Source organism: Falco peregrinus, chromosome 1 (assembly GCF_023634155.1).
Source record: "Falco peregrinus isolate bFalPer1 chromosome 1, bFalPer1.pri, whole genome shotgun sequence".
Classification (NCBI taxonomy): domain Eukaryota; kingdom Metazoa; phylum Chordata; class Aves; order Falconiformes; family Falconidae; genus Falco; species Falco peregrinus.
The window spans coordinates 98,226,118-98,252,122 of NC_073721.1; the positions used below are offsets into that span (position 1 = coordinate 98,226,118).

Genomic DNA, 26,005 nt, shown 5'->3' on the forward strand with positions numbered 1-26,005 from the left:
TGCTGCCATGAAGCAGGCTTGGCCATTTTTTTTTTGTCCTCCCACAGGCTTTTCCTGGGGACCTGCACAAATGGAAAGTGCTGCTGGGGAAGCCGTGCACCCGCAGGGCAGCCTGCAAGAGATTTGGCCCAGCAGTGCAGAACTTGCTTTTAGGGTGAAGCTGTGTCACCCCTGGGGCAGTGAAGGGCTCTGGGCTCATGGGTGTAACTGAGGTACTGCTGTGAAGAGATGAGGGTTGGTGCGAGTCACTGATCTGTCTGCCAAGCTCCTGGTGTGATGTGTCCACGCTGTGATGCTGCCCTCGTGGCCACATTCCTTAAGCTGGAAACATGCAAGGACATCTTCCCAATGCTGAGATGTACTGATGTCTGAGCTTGCTTGCATCACCCTTTAGAGAGAGGTCAAAAATTGAGGTTTGTTTATATTTCTGCCAGTAAATCAGTGCCCAGGTGGCCAAAGCCTGTGGTGCCTATGGGCAGGTTCATAGTTGCAGCATGCAGTGGTGCTGGTGCTGGCTCTCACGGCCCATCTGGGATGGAGCAGACTGTCTTGCCACCTTTCTCCCTTGGTTCATTTGCTTCTGCTTCTGAGAGTGGGCAGCCCAAGTGGTGCAAGGTTTGGCAGGCTGGCCAGCCTGCAAGGTGGCCAAAATAACTCTTCTTTCCCTGGTGAACTGAACATTTTTGCCTCTGTATGTTGGCACAGGAGTTATCCCAGTGATCTGTGCTGGGATTCATTTTCCCTCCCAGCTTTGGCCAAAGCAGAGATCCCGCAGGACATAGCACTGTGGGAAGAAATGGGGCAAAAATCCTCAGTTTCAGAAGCAGATGGAAGGGCACCGAGGTCTGTGAGTGAAACATCCCTCGTTGTGATCATGGACTTCTTGGAGTGGGTCCAGAGGAGGGGACAAAGATGATCAGAGGTCTGGAGCACCTCTCCTATGAGGACAGGCTGAGAGAGTTGGGGTCTTCAGCCTGAAGGAGGGAATGCTCCAGGAAGATCTTGTTGCAGCCTTTCAGCACTTAAAGGGGGCTTATAAGAAAAAATGGGGACAGACTTTTTAGTAGGGCCTCTTGTGAGAGAACAAGGGGTAATGGTTTTAAACTAAAAGAGGATAGATTTAGACTAGATATAAAGAAGACATGATTTTACAATGAGGGTGGCGAAACACTGGAGCAGGTTGCCCAGAAGGGGCATTTTTCCTTTTACCCATCCCTGGAAACATTCAAGGTCAGGTTGGACGGGGCTCTGAGCAACCTGATCTAGTTGAAAATGTCCCTGCTTATTGCAGGGCATTGGAGTAGATGACTTTTAAAGGTCCTTTCCAGCCCAAACATTTGGTGATTCAGTTCCCCATTCCCCACTGCACCCCCTAACCTGGCTGCGGGAGCTGGCTCAGCAGTGCGGGCGGTCGCCCAGCCCCGCTGCAAAGGCCCTCGCTGCCATTAATGCCTCTTTTCTCCCGCTGTAGCAATGGCACCAGATTTTCCAGCCACGTTTTAGGCCAAGAGGAGGCTTACCTTGCTCATGTAGGATTAAGTTTTAAGCCTCTCATAAATACCCCTGAAATCCCTGTATTATTGTTAGACAGAGGCCTGCCATGCCTGAGATTTAAATCAGAAGGGAGAAGAGATGTTAACAAATTACAGGCGCTGGTCTGAATCAACAAGAAAACAGGCAGGGGATGCTCACTCATCACTGCCTGTCGGATAAGCGAAGCCGTGCCCCGGTGCATCTGGATAAGGAGAGACAACAGAGACTTAAATCAAGCAAGGCCACATAATTATTATTGTGACTGGAGATTACATGCTATCTAATCTCCTGAGGAAGGTTTTAGATGGAGCTGATGGTGCCTCTTGCCATTCCAGCACCTCCTTGTGCTTACAGTTTTTAAAAAAACATGCTGAGAAACTCCCTGCTGCCAGGGAGTGTTGAAGAAAAGAGCCACAGGAGCATCCCATAGCATCCTCAGAGGTCCTTGGAGCAGGTGCCCGTCCAAGGCTGGGTCCTGGCTGCTGTTCTGTTCTGGTCCTTGTTTCTCTGGCTGCTCTCAACTGCTGCTTCCCTACTTGTGATGCTGTCCCAGTGAGCTGCAGAGCATTCATGCCACTGCTTGTTCTGAAGGAGATGTGCTGGTTGAGGTGAATGTTTTTCTCCTGCTTTTTAATTAAAAATGAGTGAGACCGTATCAATGGAGGCTCTGGCAGTGGAGGAGATCGGGAATCATGTGGTCTGGAGAACATGTCTCTATGCATGGCAGGCTCTAGGCAGTTCTGCTCCTGTGTGATGAGGACCAACAGGCAGTAGAAATGTCAGTGGCTTTCCCAGCAGCTCATGGTAAACCTTACCTATGTGAGACCTGTGTTTTTATGAGGACAAGTCACTTGGGTGCTAGCCTGGCATGAAGGAGGGGGAGAGCTGAGAGCCAGTGGCTGGTTTTTGACCAGGGCGGTGGAGCTGAGACAGGGCAGGGGTCCTACCTCCCGTCCTTGGCTGCAGTCTGAGTGGCAGTGATTTGGGAAGTCCAGGATGCACCCACCCCCTTTGGCCTGCCTGTGTTTAATAGCAAGGTGTTGCCTGAGATGCTGGTAACGCCCAGTTTCACCTGGTCAGTCTCAGGGGGCTGGCAAAGGTGGACATCAGCCGCAGGCAGCTGCCTGACTTACGAAGGATCTAACATTGTCCCCTGAGCAGTTTTTGTTCTTTCCTCTGCTGCCAGTTCTGGCTCCTGTTGGAAACAGATTGTTAAGTCAGGTGACTTCAGTCAGACTTTGAGTCCGAAAGCCCTGGTTTGCGGCATTCCTATTTTTTTAGCATTTTCCCCCCATTTTCCTGTGGGTTGCAGTGCTCCCGGCTGCAATCGCAGAGACCAGTTGTAACAAGCTCCACCTCAAAAAAGCAGCACGAGGACAGAAACTCTGCCCAGCCTTCTCCTGGGGTTGTCCTCAAAAACCAGCTTTGCTGGGCTCCAAAGTACCTTGCACTGTGGCCATAGCCCATGCACCCAGCACACTCCCCTGCCTCCATCAACGGCAAAGGTGTGTGCAGCGCAGAAGGCATCTGAATATCTGTCCTTTCAGCACATTCCCTGCTGCTGTGTGCCGTGTCTGGTGCTTCTGCTTTGCTGTTGGTGTTGTTCACCGTACTCGGCTCTCCAGAGTCCATCCCAGTTGTTGCATGCTTTACATATTCCCATGATGGGCAAGATTTGGTAGAAGGTGACCAAAATGAGACATTTTGTTGTGCTGAGTTGTCCTGGAAGGGGACCTGGCAGCACCTGGCCTTGGCAGTGCTCATTGAGAGGAAATAAGGGGAAACCAGCTATTCCCCAGGCATATTTCCTTCCCTGGCATATTTCCCCTTGGCCTGCAGTCCCGTGTCCTCATTTCTCTACCCTGCAAGCAGCTGGTTTTATCCCAGCCCACAGTACCAGCTCGGTAGGGCAGAGGTTTTGTCCTCCCTGATTCTCCTCCATCCATGGAGACTCTGAGGCTGATCCCAGCCCTGACCCTGCTCAGAGCAGGGGGTTGCACTAGATGAACTCCTCACGGTCCCATCCCACCTGCATCACCTGTGATGCTCGGGGCAGTGTGGCAGAAAGATAAAAAGCTTCTCTTGATGGGGGTTGGCAAGTTTGTTGGCAGCAACTCAAGTGGGAACTGAAGTCTGCGTCAAATCCAGCAGCCGTGCAGCACTTGGGTCAGGAGAGAGATTTAGAGATTACTGGAGAGACCTTTGAAGTCGTCAGCCTCCTCTATGGCTGTAATGAAGCAAGGAAATGCAAAGGTGGAGATGCATTAGCGGCGGGATGAAACCTGCTTTTAGAAGTGGTATTTCTGGATGATGACTCGTTTCATACCTCATCGCAAAATATTTGACTCCCTGCTGGCCCCGCTTTACAGGAGAGGATATTGCTCGGAAGCACAGGGAGGAAGCAGGAGGGTTTCCAGCTTTACAGTTTCTCTGGCTGAGGGTTTGCTTCAGTGGGAGAGGGTGACTCAGGATGGCCTCTCTCAGGAGGCCACGCTTCAAGGGAGTTAATAATTAACACTTTGCGCTTAGTCTGCAGCACCTCTTAATTGCAGGAGGTTTGGCTCCTGCCAGCCAATGTACATAAATGTCAAGCTATTAAAGCAGCTTGCAGGGTGGTTTTATGAGCCTCAAAATATGGGTGGATGTAGGGGTGTTCAGGCAGAAGCTGAGCATAAATAACCAGGTGGAAGGGATTGGCAGCAAAAACCAGCTCACATGAATGTAGGGTCTGGCTCTGCCCCCCTCCCTTTCAATTTGGCTGACCTCTCTGAGCATCTGTAAAGGCAGGGCAGGGGAAAAATGACCTGCAGGGATGCCAAGTGATCCTGCACTCTTAAGCTTGTGTTGAAAACCTGTTGGCATTGCTAATGCTGGGTGCATAGCTCTCAGCAGTCTCAAGCTGTCCCCTGTAAGCAAAACTTGCATCTAAAATTTCCTCAGACATAGATATAAAGCCAGGATCCCTTCGCATTAGGAGAAGGAGCAGTGGTGCTTTTGCAGGGGAGAATAGGGAAAGATGTGATAAATAGGGAAACGAATGATGGCTCTCCGATAATACTGTATTTCCCAGCCAGGCAGCCTCTTTCCCCTAAAACTGTGCCTTCCACCCACTCCCTCCAAGAGCTTTGCTTTCCAGCTCGCTTTTCCACTTGTTCTGCTCTATCCTGCAGCTTGTTCACAGGGCTTGTGTTGCGATTTCCTCCAAGTAAAAAACATCAGGGTTTTTTTTCTTTTTTTTTCTTTTTCTATAGCAGCAGAACTAAGAGCAAAAGCTGACAAAGATGGCATGCAAGGGGAGGAGGAAAAAAACAACTCTCTGTTTTGCTGTGCTCCTAGGTCACTTGGGATGAATGAGAAGCATTTCATAGCCCCTGATCATCCAGATAGACCTGCCGTTATTGCAGCAGCAGGTTGAAATATCATCTCTGGTGTCATTTTCTCAGGCTGACTGAGAGAAACGGGCTGTTTGCATGGCTGGGGGTATTTTTCAATAGGAAATGTTTATAGTTTTTATCTTTAAAGGTAATTCCCTTTTTAGTTCCAATCACAACACACTTTTGTTTAAGCGAGGTTTTTCTCCCTCTCTGGCCAAAAAGTGCATCTGTTAGCAATCTTTTTGGATTTTAAAGTGAAGCTTTTCAAGCAATGAACCAGCTAACTATGAAAGGCATCTGGTCATGCTGTATTTGCTTATGGGGAGCATAATTTTTAAACCCTGGGAAAAGCGTACAAGGACATGTGTGTATTTGTAGAGGAGAGGGTATAGGAAGTGTTAGCATGTGGAAAAAAGGAGTGGTCTGGGTTTAGACTCTGATATCCCAACTCAGGGAGAATCTGATGAAATTACAGCCCTTTGCAGCCTCGCTCCACGGGGAAGCGGCTTTAGTTGCATCATTTAGGTTTTGTTGCAGGGATACAGGGGCAAGCCAAGTGGCTGGAGGGATAAGGAAGACCTGGAGGGCTATGGTGGGCCGAAACCTCCACCAGTGTACTCCTGGCAAAGGCTCAGCTGTGTTGGTGGAACTGGGCTGGTTTTAAGTTTCTCATGCAGGCTGCAGACCCATCAGCTTTAAAACCCATCCATGGCACTGTCTGCTTCTTTTTTGACTTTCCAAACAGCATCCTGGTGGATCATCCCAGCAGGCAGGGATGGGGGATTGCTGAAACGCAGCAGGCTGCCAGCTGCTGCCAGCTCTCCCTTGTTCCACTGTTATGGAACAGCAAGGAGGGATGGGGAACACTGTGCAAAATAAAAATGCAATCAGGAGGATGCATAAAAATGAAGGGAGGTGCTCTTGGTTTTGCAGCAGGTGCTGACTGAAGAGAATTTTTTTTAACCCCGTGCCATGACTTTCCTAGTGTAAAGTTCTCCTGGGGCAGACCAACTTTGCAGGTGCACAAAGAGGGAGATGAACCATCAAAGTCACAAGTGTTGTAGCTGAAGGGCTCTCTAGGGTTTCCTTGGAGCTGGCTGCTGCAAGCCAGCCCTTTCCTTCTGACTTGGTTTCACTCTGAAGGATCTAACCTGGTGTGCTGGACATCAGATGGGTGAGGAACCTGGACAGCTACCCTCAGGGCTTACTTACCCTGGGGCACCTCCAGGTCCATCACCATCATGATGGGCTGCAAGCCTGGGAAGGGACTGCCAGAGGCTGCCGGATCAGATGGAGACTTTGCCTGCAGGCTTGGAATCCGAAAGGTGTTGTCAGAAGCTTGATTTGGAAGTACAGCAGCCCTATCAAAGTACTGAGGAGCTTCCCAGGTGTCTTTCTCCCCACTGCCATGGCGATACGCTTTGAGGAGGAGGATGCATTGCTCCCAGCAGCTGTGTTCCTGCAGGTCAGAGGAGCAGGATCTCGTGGAGGTGCATCTTCAAGGTGTAAATAACGGTGCCCAAATGGGACCGAGACTGGCCTGCAAACTGCTTCTGAGCCGCCACCTCCTCTGTGCTGCTGCCCAGTGTCCTAAGGGTGGTCACTGGGAAGAGCAAGGGTGGTCTGGCTGTGGGAGCTCCTGACACCCCGAGGGGGAGGCACAGGGGCTGTGGAAGTGTCAGGCTTGCAGCCAAGAGGTGGCAGAGCTGGGGGGTGTGAAATCTCCCCAGGAAGCGCGAAGGGATAGCTGGAGCTGGCAGATCAGTGACCTTTGCTTGGAAAAGCTTCCGCTGATGAGGTGTCTTGTCTGGGCACTGCTTTCCTCATGGCACCCAGAGGGGACGGAGGGGATGGAGTTTGTTCGTGGGGTTCACACCACAACATCCCACCACCACAGTGTGAAACAGCCAAGTGGCAGCATCCATCAGCCCTGCACATGGAACCCAGGGGTGGGAGTGCAGTGGAGGCAAGGAGAGGGCACAGCAACACCAGGGCTGCAGCTGATACAATCTGTATTTTTGCCTGGTCCCTGGAAGGAAGCAGTGGGTGTTGGGGTGAGCGTGTGGGAACAAAGTGGGGCACAGGGCTGAGATTGCCCTTGGCTGCTTAACTTTGGCATTTCCTAATTTTTATAGTAGAGCACATGTGTGGTGGCACATCAGGGCCACTTCCCAGAGGACAGTGAGGGATGATGCAAATGTTACAGATGAGAAGGGCGCTGGGCAATTACACCCATCGGGCTGCCTCTAAAAGAGCAGCTCGTAGTAAGCTGCAGCACAGCACTAGGCTGTCAGCAGGGTTCAGATCAGCCCTCACTTATATGCTTCTTGAGAGCAAACACAGCAAAGACCTAAACGCAGCCCAGAGAAGAAACTAGGAGATGTTCTTTTCCCCAGTGCCAGCTGGGCAGCATGCAATGGAGCATCCTGGAGAGCTGATGTTAGCAGTGCTGAGCTCTCCGCCTGGGCGTCCTTCACCAAAGGCAGGCTGCAAAACTCACATCCCCAAAACCCACCCTGGGTGCTGGGAAACTATCTTACAAATTCACCCTTTCAAACTGTGATGCCCAGAGAGGTTCCTCCCTCCTCCTGGCTCTGAGCAAAGCCTTGTGAGTCACTTCCCTCCGGGCTTGTCACTTTAGCCGGGAGATTTCTTTACTGCCACCAAATGCACTAAAGGACACTTATCAGTGTGCTGTAGACCATTAGCTACAATAATTACCACTGAGCAATGTCCTGCAGCGAGCCGAGAGAAGCCTGTGCCCTGATCTTTGCCTGCTTTATTGTGCAGTTCCCCTTCGCCTGGGAAGCTGCTTTCTGACGAGCCTGCCTGGCTGCTCATCTGAATTAATGAGGTTCTGCTGCACTTAATTGAGACCGCTCTTTAAATTGGGGGTTTCAGGGAGGAAATGTAAGAGCCTGAGGGAGCTGAGCAAAGGGAAATATTTATAATGCAGCATGTTAATTATAAATGAGCAGTTTAGCCAATTTTGTTGTTCAGTCTCCCCTCCGCCCCCCGGAGACCTGTATTTTTTTGCTCCACTGCTTCTTTTCAGCCCTAAATGAGCAGCAGGTCTGGATCCCTGCCTGCCTTGCAGGTGTTCACATCACATGGGAAGGTCCTGAGATACGGGATAAGGTGCCCCCGCCCCCCCCACCTTCCTACCCCATTCCTCAGCACAGATCTCACTCCCTGCCCAAGCTCCTGGCTGGGTGCATCTGAACACTTCTTGGTGCTGTGCTGTAGTGCAGACTTTGCCACCCTTCCCATTTGGTGTTGTTGCTGGGACCACTGGTGGGAGAGGGATGTTCCTTCTAAGAGGTGCTGATAGTACCCTGGTGTGGTGGGGAGGACTTGCAGTGATGTCTGCAAGAGGGGACAGGAGCTGGTCCCTTTTTGGACCGTGTTCAAGGCACATGTGGGTGTACCAGCTCTGCCATGCCCCGGGGCACTGTTTGTGTGCCAGCCTCTAAAGCAAGGTGGGAAAGCTGGGAGAAGCAAAATCTTTGCCTGCAGGGTTTACACAGAGCCTTCCTGCAGCAGAGCATAGGATGGCTCAGCAGGGTGGGTTGGCAGACAGGCACAGGGCCCATGGTTCCCCAGCATCCCTGCCACCTTCTTCAGTGTCTTCACCACACGTACATGCTCCCTCCTGTTTCTGGTGCATATAGACAGCACACTGTCTGGCTGTATGTGCCCAGGAGGGGTTCGCTTTTGCACACAGGAGATGAGTGTCCTTTAGGAAAGCATGTGATGTGAGCTGAGAAGCCAGAGATATCTGGCTGCCTGTGCCAGACAGGATTGTCACTGAGCAGGAAGGTGGCCTGAGCCTCACCCCAGCTGCTTGGCACTGCTGAGAGACCGTGGGGTCATTCCGCAGGATGGGTGGGTGGCACTGAATAGAGCTAGCACCAAGAAACTGCCCTTTGGCTGCAGGAAAATAATGCAAGAGATGCTTCGCAGATTGAACCTGCGGTGCAGGCTGACCTCACATCCCCATGTCCCTGTGGTGGTTGGCCACGGGCAGTATCCTGCTTCCACCTCGCTCTAGGGGGTTGGTGATCACAGCTGGGTTGTTAAACTGATGGCTCTAACCCATAGGTTGTAGAAATGACGTGTGTTTCCCTGGGGTGACAAATACTTTGCAAAATATGATGGTTTGCTTTTCCCACCACGCTCAAGAGAAGCAGACCTTCCTTTGGCTCTGTGGGGGGTGGTGGTATAATTTGTGCCTTTCCATTACAGGAAAATATAAATATATATTTATATATATATACACCTTTGTGTATACACATATATATATGTGTATATAATATAAATTACACCTTTGTTTTTCAAGCTCCCTGACACTTTCTCTGTCCTCCTAAGCATCTTTCTGACAACCTGGATGTCTTTTGGTAGGCTGTGTGTGACACGCTGGCTGCCAGGAGTCCTGCAGGCATGGCGGGTGTTTCTCTGCACAGTCCGGTGGTAGGAAGCTCCGACCGACCAGGCAGCTGCAAGCAGGTGTCCTCTTCTCAACCCCTTGGGAAAGCATTGGGTTTTCCCCACCATGGCAGAATCCTCCCCCTGGCCATGGCCTCAGGTGGCCAGACTTGATGCTGGCAGGTGACAGTCCCTGCACATGGTCCCAGACGTGGCCAGAAATGTGGCAGGATGGACAGCCAGATGGTCGCTGGGTTATTTGGAGAGGATTGCTTCACTGAGTCCATTTGCCAGCAGACGGCAAAAGGTCTGTGCCCCTACGTCCTTTTGCCTTTGCTGGAGGTGAATTTTTGCAAGAGGGGAAGCGGAGAGAAGCCAGCACATCCCGTTCTTCCTGGCTGCAAGAAGACCAAAGGCATCCCTGTCTCTCCCTATCAGGCTGTGTGTTGCATGCTTGGCCAGCAGATGAGCATTTCTATTTTTTTAAGTACTATTTGGACAGGATGGGGACAGCTTGATTTGTTGCTGGCAAAAACTAATTGTCGGAGCATGACTATGAATGGTCCTCCATACATGCGGAGGCAGGCGGTGGAACCTTCTTCAGGTTTATTAGGTTTGGCACTAGCATAGGTAGGACGGGGAGGGGGGGGGGGGGTGTTGTTCTTCTAACATCTCAGAAAAATTCTTGCTCTCTGCTGCCTTGGGTAAAAAAAAAAATAATAAAAAATGTGGAGGGTAGGCAAATCAAGTGTTTCATTCAAAAGCTTTGCTCTTGCAAGAGAAGGGAGTGAGAACAACTGAAAGTATTAACGCAGAGGGCAGGGGTTGCCAGGTCCCTTGTTGCCCTCAAACTTCTTTTGTCCCTACCCTGGAGCCAGGCATGGTGAAGGGTCAGGTCTGCAGGGATGAGCTGCGCTGCCTGTAGGGAAACTGAGTCCTGTCCAAATTACCTATCACTGACTCCGTTCTCATCTTGGCGAGATGTTCTCATCTTGGCAAGATGCAGCTTGGGAAGTTTGGATGCACAAACATCTCCCACATATGGCTCTTGAACCACAGTAAATATTTGGGACTCTGCTTCTTGGGCTTGCTGAAATCAGCTGGAGGATCCATAGCTGTCTGCGTGCACAGACGTGGGGGCAGGAGAGCAGGTCATCCAGCTCCCACCATCGCAGGCAGCTGCGGTGTAGGATGACCTTTGCAAACATTTCTTAAAAGTTAGGGAGGGGGCAAAGCCACGCAGCGAGTCGGGCTGTGAACTGAATGTAGTTACTGAGGGAAGATGTCTGGGATTTGCATAGTATCAGCGGACTCCAGCCTACACCTGTGTGGCATTTCTGCTGTGAATACTTTCTCTTCTTTTGATAGCAGTTTTTAAGAAAATATAGTGGGGGGAAGGGTTGATTTTGAAATATTCCTTCCCTCCCTGGGGACACGTAGTGTTATTTATCTGAGCTGGGCTCAGAGGTCCTTCAGTCATGTCCTACAAGAACATGGTAAAACCTGAAAACCCGTTGTGAGTCCCACCAGATGCAGGGCATTGTAGGCTGTGCATCGTTCAGTGTCACAAAACATGGGCACATGGGTGACATCCTTTAACAGGGAATATTGCCAGGTGCATATTCCCTTCTAACAACTAAGGAAGCCCCCAGAGTAGTTGTCTGTTGTGCCTGGAGTCTCTCTTACGATACTGGTAAGTCATAGTACTGCTCCAAGAGTGGACCCTAGTTCGTGTCACATTTGTTCATTCTTCATTACTTTTAAGAGACTTTTTTTTTTACCCCAAAGCACATTCATCAAGGCTGTGCGGCCAGAACTTCAAAGGCACTGTAGAGTGGATACAAGAGAAATCTGGATTTAAAATTTTGATGTGGTTTCTCTGAAGCTGATAACCAGAAGACTGATGCGGTATCATTCAGGCAGAGTTTGGTCACAGACAGATGGTGTAACATAGATCATATATAAAGTATGCTAGTTCAATAAATTAGGTAATGTTCCCATAGCTGGAGCTGTCGGTGGTGAGCTAAGAATGCAGAAAGTCATGCTTATATTGATATCAAGTAATGCAAGAGCTCAAGGGTGCTTCAGATGTGGTTGGTCATGAAGGGCAGGGGATGTTAATGCTGTTTCTACTAATCTGCTTCTTTGTTTAACCTTTCCCCCCCCCTCCAGGACCAGGAAGAAAATAAAGGAGCCACCAGCTGGCCGGAGTTCTATATCGATCAGCTGAATTCGATGGCTGCTGTGAGTATTTCCCCAGTGCTTTGGTGGGTGTTTATGAACCCTGTATGGGGCAGCAGCACAGTGGTGACCATCGGTGGCACAGCCAGCGTTGTGCCCAAGAGGACGAGTGTTGTTTATAGAGGCAATATCACCTGTTAGACCAACAGATACAGCTGCAAAATGGAGATGTTCTCTACGGCACACAGGGCATTTCAGCTCGCCCCAGGCTGGGAGGCTGCCAGGCAGATGGCAAACAGCAGCTTTCAGTAAAAAGCCACCAGGCTGTAAAGACCCCGTTTGCACAGTGCTGCCTTGTGCAGTCTTGACACCCTTCTGCACTGGGTGGCCGTGGCGAAACGCAACACTGCAGGCTGTGCATCCCACAAGGGTCAGTGGAGCTGCCGTGGCTCTGGGTGCCCCCCTGTAACCTGCCAGTGGGCTTAGATGTAATTTTATTACATACTTTCTTGTTGACATCTTTCCAGGTGAGACAGAAATAGTGCTCTTTTCTGTAGGAAATACTCCCTCAAGGCTGCACAGTTCAGAGTCCCTTCATCCAACTTTCAGAGGCTGAAGATGCTGACGTTCATGATCGCTGCTCTAGGAATGGGAGCAGTGTGGAAAACTAAAATATTTTTTCTTTCCCCCATGCCCCACCTTTGCCCTGCTGTCACAGTGACAGGGAAGGTGGGGCTGGGTGGAGGAACAGGTACAGAGGGGTGAACAGGGGGTCTGCGAGCCAGGAGGGTGTGCTGCTCCCCTCTGGGAACACAGGGACAGACGGGGCTGGCCATGGGCTGCCAGCCAGGCAGAGCTTGTGGTCAAAGCCTGCCAGATACCTGGAGGGTGGCTTTGGCCTCCCTGACACACTGCTGAAGAGGAGCTGGGTTAAACGCACAGTTCAGCGCAGCTCCTTGTATCTGCTTGGTCCCTTTTTCTATCTTTTGGCTTAGCCTCAGTTGGTGCTCCAGGGCTCACCCTGACACCTCGGAGGGCCCAGCATCATCAGATGGTGTAGAAAGCACCCCGGGTGTTGCTTCAGCTGTAGCCTTGGTTGCATGAGTTGGGGTGATCAAGCCGTACCCTGTGTGAGCCCGGGGCTGCAGGCAGCCGTGGTACCCAGGTAGAGCTGCAGGAGTCAGGTGCCCCCAGCACCAGCTGGATAGCACAATTCGGCGTGGGAGATGCAAAGGGCATCCCGTGCACACAGCCAGTCCCCAGCCCATGTGGACACTGGTGGGTTGCACTGGAAGTCCTGAGAGTGACAGGGTTAGCAGGACCCACCTGGCTGACGCCAAGCGTGGATGCAGCATCCCATCCCCTCCAGGCTGTGTGACATCCCCTCAGCTCCTTTGCAGTGGCACATGGGTGCCTGTTGGGATGCATGTGTACCAGGAGAGGCTAAAGGAACCCTCCTTCTCCCCTGCCCCAATTTATCACCTTCCCTTTGTAAACCCCCAGTCAGTGTTTGCTCAGCCCCCTGCATCCTCACAGACCCCTCCAGCCCTGGGATTGTCCTCTGGAAACATCAGAATTCTTGTCACCTGCAGCATCTCTGGGCAGGGTTCAGCCAGACGCTTTCTTATGGGATACTGTGATGCACTTATTTACCTCTTTGTTTTACAAGGTGTGTTTCCTGGAGGGCTGTAGGGGACATGCCAGGATTTACATCCAGAGCCCATGAGTTGGGATGCTCTCTGCCTGAATTGCAGCCTTCCCCTCTCTCTCCTCTGAGTCTGAGGGTTGCAGGGGGACAGTCACGAGCATCCTCCAACATGGGCTTGTCTAGATGAGTTTCAGGTCAGCAGTTTGGGGTGATGCCGCTCCTACCTGCAGGGCATTAACTCTGGAACTTAATAATCATGCAGGACAATGCTAAGTGTGTCCTCTTGAGGTGGTGATCCAGCTGTCCCAGTTGTCTCGGGGCGGTGAAGTCCAGCATCTTGTCAGAGCTTGCTGGTGGTTGATGACTGCTTTGAGGAAGAGGTTCCTGCAGCTTCACTCAGCATCAGACAATGGTTTTTTTTCCTGCTGCTTTGAAACAAAACCCAAGTGGCCAGGAAGGTGCAAGGTGGTCAGCAGCACTGCTCCACTGTTCACTGGGCAAAGCCCATGTGGGTTTGCAGTGTCACTGACTTGCAGTGCCCCAAACACTCACAGCTTAATTTTACATGTGCTAGCAAGTTGTGTGGGTGCTTGCAGGCAGCGTCTTTGGGCTAAAGCAACAGGTTCATCCTGTTGTCCCCAGTCTAGGCCATCTCCTTGCAGACCACAAAGGGTTTTGCCTCACTGCTCCTTTTCCCAAGTCCTGCAATTGCCATAAGGATCTGGATTTCTGGACTTCCAGAGTCAGTTTAGGGTCCCAGCTGTGTCCCCGTGGCTTGGCAGGACAGGTGGCGGGTGCTCCCACTCCTTGGGCACATGTTTCGCAGGGAAACCTCCCCTCTCACATCTGCCTTTCTCCTTTTGCAGAGAAAATCACTGATCGCCCTGGAAAAAGAAGATGAGGATGAGAGAAACAAAACAATCGAAAGTTTGAAGACTGCACTGCGGACAAAACCGATGAGGCAATTCCCTTCCGTTTCCTGACTATATCGCTGCGGTCATGGCTTTGGGTTTGAGTTTTCTGGTCGAGAGGGGGGTTAAATAGGAATGTAAATGGGGGTTGCACAGGATGAGGGAGCCAAGGACCCTGAAATGCCACTTGTTTCTTTCAGTTCACCTCTTGTCATTCTATTCCTTTTCCTTGGTCCTTATAGTGACCAAGAGCCACCAGGACTTTCACATCTGTTCAGGCAAATCTGGCAACTTCCTTCCCACCCCCCTTCAAATTTTCTTTTGTCCTCATTGGAACAGAATGTAAAAATTCCTTCCAGATCGATTTTTTTTTAAGAAAACCCAATTTTTGTTGGTCAACTAGGCCCTTTGTTTCAACTTTAACTTCTCTTGCACTGTTTAAAGGAATAAAATCACATGAATCTTCAGGCTTTTATGAAATGCAAAAAAAAAAAAAAAAGTTGCTAGGAGGTTTTGATGGAGAAGATAAAGGATGGGACTCTGAATGTCTCTTTTTTTCTAAATTCATTTTCTCTGGAGTCTGCATGCACACATCTACAAAACCTTTAAGATGCCTCAGATCAACATTCGCTGATGGGAATATGCTTCATTAAGAAATTCATGACCTGTTCTGGTTATGGAAGAAACAAGTTTGCTGTTGCTTGCAAATACATTCTGCTCTTCCATTTCTGTTTTGCAATGGTTCTGGTGATGGTAAGAAATTCCCAGAGTCAAGGGTGAGCACCCGATTGCTGTGAAACCTGGGCTTCTTGGATGTTGGCTTCCAGCAGTGCCCTGGGAGTAGGGCTGGTACCCAGCCATGAAACTTTGCAAAGTCCTTAAAAGTAGTTTGTGAGTCTGTCTCACTGGAAGACAGAGGGAGGCAGCAGGCTCTACAGAAAATTTTACCTGTTGGACCTGCTTTTGCTCCCAGGGAAGTGAACATCACATTTCCTATTGACTTTGGCTGGAAGAAGAGCGGGCTTTGAAGCAGCGAAATCAGTTTTTCCCAGCCCTGCAATTACCCCTTTTGTTGCTGCGCATCAGCATGGCTTGTTTTGAATTAAAATCATCCCAGTGCTGGGATGTTCTTGGCTCGTTTGCTTTCCGAGCCTGTGCCTTTTGCCAAACCAGAATACACCCAGCCTGGATGGCATCGGGTAGGGAGATCCTAAAATGCCTGAGTAGCATGCAGTGCTATGTCTGCATGCTCTAGTGAGTCTGCCAGGGGCACTGCTGTGCGTTTGTTGTCTGCTTTCTATTTAGTGGCATCATAAGTCATCATAAAAATCAGAAATAAAACTGGTGAGATGTGCCTATGGGAGAAGGATGTGGATGGTGAGGCAGGAGACAGGAGGTCTGACAGGTGTCATGGACTTGGGCTCAGCTGGTGTTGGGGTGTCTGTGGCTGATGAGGAGGTGACGCCAGGGCTTGGGAGCTTCTTCCAGTTCTGTGTCAAAACTGGTCCCAAGTGAGTGGGATTTAAGACTCAGGTTGGAGACTGGGAAGGTTTTGCAGTAGTGTAGCTGTAGACTCCTAACCTCCATCCTGGGGACTGTGCTGATGGCTGGGTTAGCTGGTCCTCTTCCAAATACCCTTGTTCTGGACAGCCTTGTGCAGATGATGCCTGGCTGCCTACGCTACCAGGCAACAATGAAATTGATTTTTACAACTCCGTCCCTGTCTCTGGGCCATAGGAGCCCTGCAGGTTTGCTGTCTGCCCAAGAGAAAATATACAGAAGGTTCTGGGTTTACAACAACAGACAAGTCAGCCCTGTTTAAGGGTAAAATGGTCCTTTGGCATTTGGACTTAAAGCTAAAAACCCTCTTTCTGACAGGTTTGTAACCCGGTTCATCGACCTGGATGGCTTGTCGTGTATTCTGAACTTCCTCAAAAGCATGGACTATGAGACGGCAGAGTCTCGAATACATACCTCGCTCATTGGATGTATAAAAGCACTAATGAACAACTCCCTGGGCCGGGCTCACGTCCTGGCCCATTCGGAGAGTATTAATGTAATTGCTCAGAGTCTGAGCACAGAGAATATTAAGACAAAGGTGGCAGTGCTGGAAATCATGGGCGCTGTGTGCCTGGTTCCCGGGGGCCACAAAAAGGTACTGGAGGCGATGCTGCACTACCAGAAATACGCCAGTGAACGGACTCGTTTTCAGGTAGGTGGGTCTCAGCTCGCCCCTCGGCTCCCAAAATTTGGCATTCTTGTCCCTTCCTCCTTCTGAGTATCTAAATGCCACTTGCAAATGATGTATTATGACTGTTTGCAACTTAGATACTCTGGGAACTACCCCAGAACCATGTCTGATGAGATCTGCAGCTAAGCAAAGAGTGAGGAACCAGTTATTTAACACAGTACCCCCAAAAAATGCTTGTTTGTGCAGGGACCCTGGGATCACAGCTGTGCGAGGCTGCAGCACATCTGGATGGACTGATGTTAGCTGAAATGGGTGCTGGGGTGGGCTGCATTACAGCAGGCAGCAGCTGATGATCCATCACCAGTGGGTTGCTACAGGGGCTGTAGGAGCATCACAAGGACTTGTTCCTGCATGCATCCCCTGGCCATTTGTGCAGCGTTGGGGCTGTCCCTGGGTGTTTAACTGATGATGTGTGTTTGGCAGACGCTGATCAATGACTTGGACAAGAGCACAGGGCGGTATCGAGATGAAGTGAGCCTCAAGACAGCCATCATGTCCTTCATCAATGCAGTCCTGAGCCAGGGGGCAGGCGTGGTAAGCACCAGGGCTCCTGGAGAGGGAGGTGTTTCGGTGGGTTTGGGGTGGTTTTATTTCAGTAAGCTTTCTGAGGATGTGCACCTTGTGATGTTGACCCCACAACTGTCCCTTGCAGGAAAGCCTAGATTTCAGACTTCATCTGAGATACGAATTTCTCATGCTTGGGATCCAGCCAGTCATTGATAAACTGAGAGAGCATGAAAATTCAACCCTTGACCGGTGAGTAGTGAGCCCCAGCCCACTGGTTATTTCTGCCCTTGCCTTGTACCCTTGCTTTCTGGTTTCTGGACTTGGTCTCTGGGGAAAGCATGTGGGTCTAGACTCACCTCTCTGGAGGAAATTCTTTGCTGTCACCAAAGAGAGAGGAAAAAGTCTGGCGTGGTTTTGCTGCGCTTTAACAGGGGTTGAGCTGGGAAGGATGTGCCACTGTGGACCTGGAGGATGCTGCTAGCCCTCCTCCTCTTTTCATCCCAAAAAGCTCCTTGGACAGGCTGTAATGACTGGGATCTCGCGACTGAAGATCTAGTTGATGTTTGAACTTCTGCTTGTCTCTGGGCTGTTGCCAGACTGGTTGCCTGCAATTTATGAATTGTCACATTTGTATCTGCTTTTAACAGTCTTTTTTTCCCCCCTTTCTTTCCTCAGGCACTTAGATTTTTTTGAAATGCTTAGAAACGAAGACGAACTGGAATTTGCCAAAAGATTTGAGCTGGTGAGTACAAACATTGCTGATGCAGACACCGACACTCAATGTCACGGTTCCTTTTAAAAGCACCTACATGTCCTGGGATGAGTGCAGTCTTTGGATATAATTTGGAGGTTGGAAATCTGTCTCCTGTTGCCCTGCTCTGTTGCAACCTCCATCCTACAGCCTGCTTCATCCCTCTTCTCCTTTAGCCGCCGATAAGGACTGGAGGCTGGAAGAGTTTGGAACTGAGACTTGGGAAACAAGCGGTGTCATCACCAGTCCAGTGGCCTGACCTTGCTTCGCTCTTGTCCACAGGTCCACATTGACACCAAAAGTGCGACTCAGATGTTTGAGCTGACGAGGAAGAGGCTGACGCACACCGAGGCATACCCGCACTTTATGTCTATCCTGCACCACTGTCTCCAAATGCCTTGTGAGTCCCGGGGGAGCCAAGGAAACCTGCAGCTGCTGGGGGCTTGCTAGCCCACATCTCCTACCTGAGCGGCAGCAACCTCCCTGCTGCTCCTCTCAGTCTCTTCCCTTCTTTGCCTCCAGATAAAAGAAGTGGCAACACTGTCCAGTACTGGCTGCTGCTTGACAGGATCGTGCAGCAGATTGTCATCCAGAGTGACAAAGGGCAGGACCCTGACGCCACTCCCCTGGAAAACTTCAATATTAAAAACGTTGTCCGAATGTAAGTGCTTGCCCACCTTTCCCAGGGCTGGCTGCTGAGCAGCACCGACACGGGCTGCCGTGCCTTTGCTGCACCGACACGGGCTGCCGTGCCTTTGCTGCACCGACACGGGCTGCCGTGCCTTTGCTGCACCGACACGGGCTGCCGTGCCTTTGCTGCACCGACACGGGCTGCCGTGCCTTTGCTGCACCGACACGGGCTGCCGTGCCTTTGCTGCACCGACACGGGCTGCCGTGCCTTTGCTGCACCGACACGGGCTGCCGTGCCTTTGCTGCACCGACATGGGCTGCCGTGCCTTTGCTGCACCGACACGGGCTGCCGTGCCTTTGCTGCCTCCTGCACCAGCAGGCGAGAGGGCCAGGGCTGGGGGTTACTCCTGCCAGGTTGGCATCGCTTTGACCTGCACTGTGCAGGTGAATTAAGCTTCTGTGCCCTCAGTGAGCTATTTTCCCTGACTGCTGCTGTCACTGTTCTTTATTCGTCACTTAGTGTCACCCAGTGATGTTTCTGCTCCTCAGTTGGACAAGCAGGCACCCCTGGAGCTGTTGAGAAAGCACTGCATCCCAGACCACAAAACCCTATTGGGGGGGGGGGGGAGGCAGAATACAGAATCGTTAGAAATACCAGTTTGGGAACCTTAAATCCCACTGCCCAGGCTTGCTCAATCCTGTTTCTTGCTGATGATGGTTGCTTGTTTACTGGGATAGGATTGTCTCACATGCTACATATCTTTTCATTTTAGGTTAGTCAATGAAAATGAAGTGAAACAGTGGAAAGAACAAGCAGAAAAAATGCGAAAAGGTGAGTGATGGGGAGATACACAGTGTTAATTCTAACCTTAGTGCACACGGTAAGCTAAACAGCTAACATATACATGTACTTAGCTGGATGGACTCTGCAGGCTTTAAGGAGTGGCTGAGATAATACCGTGCCGTGGGGCTTACAAGGGAAGCGGGCAAAGCAGAAAGTCATTTTTTCATGGGGAGGCCCTGGCCAGGGTATTAAGGCACAGCACACGCTCCCTTTTCTTAACTGCACAGCTCTCTGCAGGGCAGCGTGGGGGTTTGCCCCCAGGCATGCTGCCGTTCACCAAAAGGGAGTGTTTGTCACCCAAAAGTGGTCTCCTGGGTCTGTTTCAGAGCACACCGAGCTTCAGCAGAAGCTGGAGAAGAAGGAGCGGGAGTGCGATGCCAAGGCCCAGGAGAAGGAAGAAATGATGCAGACACTGAACAAGATGAAGGAGAAACTGGAGAAGGAGTCCAGCGAGCACAAGCAGGTCAAGCAGCAGGTGGCAGACCTCACGGCACAACTCCATGAGATGAGCAGGGTGAGGCCCTAAACCTCCTCCTCATTGAGGCCTGGTCCCAAACCCCCTGCAGACACCATGGGGTGATTTCTGGTGGCTGAGCTGCATAGGGGGCTGAGAAAGGTGCTTGCTGGGAGGGCTACCAAGATGTCCGTCCCTGCTGATGGGGTGATTTTGCCTCTCCAGCTGCATTGGATCTCAGTCAGGAGTGCTGAAACCTTTGAGTGCTTCCTATGCTGCTTAAATTTGGCCAAAAAAATGAAAAATCGGCACGGGGATGTTTCTTGGGTGGTTTCCCCCAGTTCTGTATGACTGGTCCCCTCTCTCTTTCACTCCTAGAGGGCGATCTGTGCTGCTGGCCCCGGAGGACCTCCCTTGCCACCAGGAGCTCCTGGTGGCCCTTTGCCTTCTCCAGCTCCTGGATCCCTTCTTCCCCCTCCACCACCACCACCACTGCCTCCCGGGGGCTGTCCCCCACCGCCTCCCCCACCTCCACCCCCTCCAGGTGGCCCCCCACCCCCACCTGGCCCCCCACCCCTGGATGGGGTGATGCCTCCCCCCGGAGCACCTCTGGGCTTGGCCCTCAAGAAGAAGAGCATCCCACAGCCAACGAATGCCCTCAAGTCCTTCAACTGGTCCAAGCTGCCAGAGGTAAGCCAGGCAATAGTTTGGGCAGTGAAACTGGAGGTGCCAGATGGCCACCCAGTGATGTAAGGGCAGGTGGGCAGGGGACCCCCAACCTGCAGTGCTCCCACTGTCTTGCAGAGCAAGCTGGCAGGCACCGTGTGGACTGACATAGATGACGCAAAAGTGTTCAAAATCCTGGACCTCGAAGACCTGGAAAGGACGTTCTCTGCCTACCAAAGACAGCAGGTAATGGCTGGCCCAGGGTGCACGCGGGGATCTGGGCAAGGCACTGCTGTTACAAGATTGCGTGGTTTCGTTTGTGGTCTCAAAACACATCGCCTGTCATTCATACCAATGCCACGTTTGCCAGATCAACTCGATCTGCTTCATCCTCTCATCCACATGCCAGTGCCCTTGCACTGAAGTGGCCATTCACAGCTTCGTGTGCCTGATTTCACCCCTGCCCACACACCTGACCACGTGTGTCATGAAGATGGATCACCAAAACAAACAAACAAAAAAAAGAAATAGACAGGGAATGTATGAAAATAGCCCCCAGATGTGGCCACAGTTGGGTAATTTTTGGATTGCTCTTAACAGCAACTGCTTCATGTCTCCATATTGGGTGGAAAATTTCTATCCCTCTCTGGCCAAGAAGGACTAAGTTTTGCCCACATCTACCATGGGTGGATCTCTTCTTTTATTTTTGTAGTGTGCCCAGAGCAAAATGTGAGCTTTGAACAAAAAAGCAAATCCCAAACCAAAATAATGACACTGCAGGCAAAAGTCTCTGCTTTTTAATCTCCTGCTCAAGCAATATGGCCCCGGTTTGGAAGGCATCAAAGCATACGAAGAAAATTAGACACTTATTTTACCCCAGGCAGGACCACAATGGGCAAAAGCAATGAGTTTTTCAAGGAGGCAGGAGGAAAAACAAAGGGAGAGGCTGAAAAAGCGTGTTCACCTGCTGAACGTCTGGCTGCGTTGCTGGGAGGAGAGAACAGTTTGTCTCGCTCTTGCTAGGCTCAGGCAGAGAGACGGTGCCGGGAAGGAGTGGACCCAACACATTAAGCTCCTTAGGCAACATGAGAGTTTAATCTCTTCCAGAGGCTAATTGAGGGAAAGATCAGGGTGGATTAGAGCAGAGCAAATATCAACAGTAACCTACCAGAAGTATGTACTACCCTGGTGTGTTTTGGGAATAGGCGACCATGGTGCTGGCTCTTTCCCCCAGCGTTTTTGGAGCTTGACTCATGCCTACTGAAGGGCACATCTGAAGACAAGAACTGGAAATAGAAAGGGAGCAAGGACAGAAAACTAGGGTGTCAGCAGGATGGTTTGCCCTCTGGCTTGCCTGCCTGAGTCTGTGAATCACCTGGCATGCTGCAGATTATTGCCAGGCAGGAATTTAAAAATAATTTGGCTTGGCTGAGGTCCTGCTGGGTGAAACGGCTGGATAAATTCAGGGCCAGCAAGAAGGGGGATGTGCTGCAAGGAGAGCTGTGACACGGGCTTTCGCCCTAGATGGGCTGAGGACCAAAAGGGAGCTGAATGTGGGCACCGTGGACTGGGGTGGGACTGGCAGAAGATGCTGCGAGAGTATCTGGAAGGGAGACTTGGAAAGAAGAGGTGAAATCCCACCTATGAGATGCTGCTGGGGCTGGAGCCACCCTTGGGAGCATAATGCACAAGTTCCTTGTGGCTCACCCCGGTGGCACAGTAGCACTGTTTTGTGTGAGTCAAGTGATAGGACACATCCCCCTGGACCTGAGGGTGTGTGATTGCTCACCTGTGAGTCCCCAGGGTGCCCCCACTTGGAGTCCCGGCATGGGAAGGGGGTGCCTGGCTGTGTGCCCCAGCGTTGCGGGCAGCACAGCTCTGCAGACAGCTGCTGTGCACGCACCAGTGCGCAGGGTTCGATGCGCTCTGTGAGATGACACGTGCACACCACAGGGCACTTTGGACATGGTGCAGGGCTGAGGGAGCTCCATGTGAATGGCCTGTCCCTGCAAGGAAGGACAATGAACTAATGCCTTAATAACTCGCCGTGTTTTCAAGCTGTAGTGAAAGCTGGTTTCTGTCCCGAGCAAGCAGGGGAGGAGCAGGGTTTTCTCCCTGCTCCCTGTCTTGAGCCCTTGGCTGAAAATTACTTGCTCCATGATTGCACCTGTCACTTGTCCTGAGACACGATGTCCACAGGACCTGGGACATCAGGGGCTGCCTGCCCATGCCCCAAGCAAATTCAGGCTCCGAAACCATGTGGCTGAGTGGAGCATCACTGTGGCTGGTGGCCCAGCAGGGTTTGGGGGCAGAGGTGAGCGTGGTGCAGAGAGCTCTCTGAGCCCCCCGCAAGGGGCTGTTGTGGGGCTGCTGTTGATGGGATTTGTCTGGTTTTATTGCCATAGTACCCGGGAATCCCTCAGTAGTGCCCAGACCCAAGAGTTATTGATGTACTTAATTTTAAGCATCTCTAAATGTTTTTCCCATGTCACAGGCTGAGAGGTAAACGCAGGCTGTGCAAAATGAGCTGTGCAGCTCTGGGGAAAGGCCCTTTCCATGCTGGGAAGACAGGAGCCTTCTGGGCTTCCTGGGGCTCAGCCTGGAAGCATCCCTGCCCAATGCTAGGCAAAGCGTGAGCGCTTGCCCTGAGCTATCAGGAGGGCACATGTACTCCCCATCCTCCCTGCTGAGGCTCTGCAGATGTCCCTGTCCCCAGAGGAGAGCTCAGCCCCACAGCTGTACCTAACGTCAGCATTTACCAGCCTTACTACATATAACAAAAAAAGCAACAGGAGCTCTGTGTTTCAGGCTGGGGATGAGGCCCCAGCAGGACTAGGGGTAGCTGCTTAAAGACATGCATGTGATGATGGAGAAAAGCAGGTCTAGGGCCATCAGGGCTTACATGTGCTACATTAGGGGTCTGCGCCTCTTTCAGATCTTTAAGAGCCTGCAAGGGGGCAGAGGCTGGGAGCAATGTTGGTAAGTGGCAGTGACATGGCCAGGGCAGGTCCTGCCATGGTGAGTGATGTATAAAAGCCAGGGCCAAGTAGAAAAAAATGTATGTTGTTGAACTGGGGGCTTAGCAGTGAGCTGGGAAAGAATTCATCTCCCAGGAAAGGATGCAAGAAGAAAAGCCTCCAGCTGCTTCATGCAAGTGAGTGACCAGCGCAGGGACCAAGGACAACAGAGGAGGGAAATGTTTGTGGGGACAGTGACAGCAGATTTAAAGCTACTCCTTGCAAAGCCCCTGGTAGGGTGGCATTGCCAGAGCTCTGCTTCTGAGGATGGTGGTGGCAGCTCTTCGACACATGTTTCTACACAGACGAGTACAACACAGCCTTGGGGAACCGCTCCGTGCCGTGCCAGGGTGCCTGTACCACACCCCATGGGCACCCATCCCTCTGGTGAAAAAAGGGTTGGTCACTCCTTTTCTTGGCTGATGTTTCTTTGCCTTCTGGCACATGTTGTTCTGCTTCTTGGACTTTCTGTGGGCTCAAGAAAAGCCTGACACATTGGTTTTTAGCCACAGGGTTTGCGATTAGCACAGCTCAGCCCCCAGTGGGTGCCAGTCCTGCAGCCCTGGGTGTTCAGTGGCACCTAACTGCCCAGAGCTCCCATCCTCCTGCCCAGAGCCACGTGTTGGTCCTGGGCTGATCCAGCCTCAGAAGCCAGTCAGGGAAAAACCTATATAAACAAGGTTTCCTTTAAAAAGGCAGCAGTGATGATGACCAGCTCAAACCAGGCATGTGGGCCATCAGCTGGCTCGGCACAGAAGGGCTGGGGGAAGCGCCCTTGTAAACCAACTGCGTTTGGACCCACCTACCTCTTCTGCTCACTGCCTGCCTTCATTTTTAAAATAAAAAATAATAAAATGCACCATTTTTGCACCTTTGAAACCTTCCTCCCCATCGTGGAGGTGCTGGATGGTCTCTTGAGCCAAGCACAAAAAAAAGTAATAAAACGCAGCCCAGGGCACAAGGAGAGAAAACCCTCGTGTGTGTGTGTGTGTGTGTACGCACATGTGTGTGGTGCCAGCTTTGCTGCACATGCTTCCAGTCTGGTGGAGAGAGCCCGGCAAGACAACCAGGTCTTTGGAGGAGCTTGGTGCTGGTGGGTCATCAGGGTGGCTTTCAGCCAGGCTGCCGAGCCCTGGAGAATGGGGGTTGTCCCTGTCGGAGGAGAATCAAAGGGGAAACGTGTTGCCATGGTAAATGGTAAAGTTTTGCTGTGGCCACATTTGCTCCAGGATGAGCTTCTCATTATTTCCACTTGAAAGCCCTGTTTTTCCTGGCAGTCACGTCGGCATTTCAGTCCCTCAGATTTGCAAAAAGTAGCAATTTTCTTCCCCAGCGCGGCAGGCTGAGCACTGCTGTCCTTTGGGCCAGCGCTTGCCGGCTCCCGCACAGAGCAGTGGCAGGGCTTGGCCAGCATCCTCCCGCCTCGCCCCTCATCCTCTCCTCACCTCCTTGCACACCAGCACCTTGGCCCGACGCATTCAGGGAGCCGCCTCTCCCTCTCCCATCATTAATCCTCACCACATTTTCATGTGCATCCCCCCTGTTTCAGCGCTGCCAGACCCCGAGTGCCTCCCTGGACTGCCAAGCCCCCTGGGCTGCACCCTCCCCTTGTCTGTGCTTTGATTCCTTTTGGTTTTGCCGAGTTCACTGAACCGCATGTGTTTTTACTGCCTTTTTCCACGCTTCTGCTATGGCTGTAGGACTTCTTTGTGAATGGTAACTCCAGACAGGTAAGCGAGCATCCTCAGGAGCCCAGTGCCTATGAGTGGTGAGGGCAGGGCGAGTGCGGGGCTGGGGACGTGGGGGATGCACGTGCTGCTGTGGGGGATTAATGTGCGGCAAAGAGGGGATTAAATCAGAGGTCCAGTGATCACCAGGAGGAGCAGCTTCAGAGTCGATGCTGGGGGTGGCTGGTATGCAAGAAGCTGCCCTCTCTGCTGTCTGGCCTGATGCCAAAGCCAGGGTCCAGGGGTTGAATTTTCAGATCCAGCTTAACACAGAGAAGCGCCTACCCCTGAGTGTTTTCGCTTTTCAGAAGATGGAAATAAATAAACTCCTACCTGTGGGTTGAAGCTCTCTATTTCATCACGGTCAGAGCAGACAAGACACGTGAGCGGGGCAGCTGGTGGTAGGTGACTTGGGGCTCACCTTCCTTCACTTGCCACAGCCTTCACTCTACGCCACCTGTCCTGGAAGCTTCCCACTTGTTATAGCCGGTGGGGTTTTTTTTTCATTCAAACAAGAACAGTAAAAAATGGGAACTTGTGTGCTTAGTCACAACCGGCGCAGTGGCTGTGTGCCAGGTCCCCTACACTCGCAGACATATAGTGCAGATCTGTAGTGTGTGGGACCTTGCAGCTCTGGGTTGTGTTCCTTCCAGGATTGAATAGCTGGCTTTTAATTGATTAACCTTACTAGAATATGCAATATAGTAAATTAAAACTGGAGACAAGATGAACCCTTTAGGCAACTCTGCAAAATTGCTGTTATGTAGATCTGCCCATTTGCCCACAACTACAATTTGATGTATTATTACTCATTTGAAGGTAATATATTTAAGCTGCTTAGGAGATGTAGGTACTTATGTCACGCCAGTTCCTGCTTTCAAATCCCTTATTTTGAGAGAATTCCACCGAAAGAGCAGCAAATGCTGCAGGTTGCATTTGCATGTCTGGTAGCTCATGTTGGCTAGCTTGCTCGGGAGGACTGATGCATGAGGGGTGATTGCAGATGTTTGGAGTGGGGGTGAAGACCAAGAGTGATGCTGAGTGTGTGCAGCAGCCCGTAAATGAAATATTTCATGTGAGGATTTA

At 51.3% G+C, this 26,005-nt stretch overlaps 1 protein-coding gene across 3 annotated transcripts in view; it reads left to right on the forward strand.

Annotated features, from left to right (window-relative positions):
• The window catches only part of DAAM1 (dishevelled associated activator of morphogenesis 1), a 99,066-nt gene that overhangs the window by 54,081 nt on the left and 18,980 nt on the right, over positions 1-26,005 (forward strand). For 2 of the 3 annotated variants that reach the window (XM_055814999.1, XM_005229419.3), the window contains exons 5-17: positions 11,505-11,576; positions 14,028-14,122; positions 15,951-16,284; positions 16,747-16,857; positions 16,976-17,079; positions 17,506-17,572; positions 17,864-17,981; positions 18,104-18,242; positions 18,985-19,043; positions 19,382-19,569; positions 19,888-20,199; positions 20,314-20,421; positions 24,893-24,922. In XM_055814999.1, coding sequence (XP_055670974.1) covers positions 11,505-11,576; positions 14,028-14,122; positions 15,951-16,284; positions 16,747-16,857; positions 16,976-17,079; positions 17,506-17,572; positions 17,864-17,981; positions 18,104-18,242; positions 18,985-19,043; positions 19,382-19,569; positions 19,888-20,199; positions 20,314-20,421; positions 24,893-24,922 — 1,737 coding nt within the window. The remainder of the gene's footprint in view (positions 1-11,504; positions 11,577-14,027; positions 14,123-15,950; positions 16,285-16,746; positions 16,858-16,975; positions 17,080-17,505; positions 17,573-17,863; positions 17,982-18,103; positions 18,243-18,984; positions 19,044-19,381; positions 19,570-19,887; positions 20,200-20,313; positions 20,422-24,892; positions 24,923-26,005) is intronic. The other variant, XM_055815009.1, reaches the window with a different exon arrangement.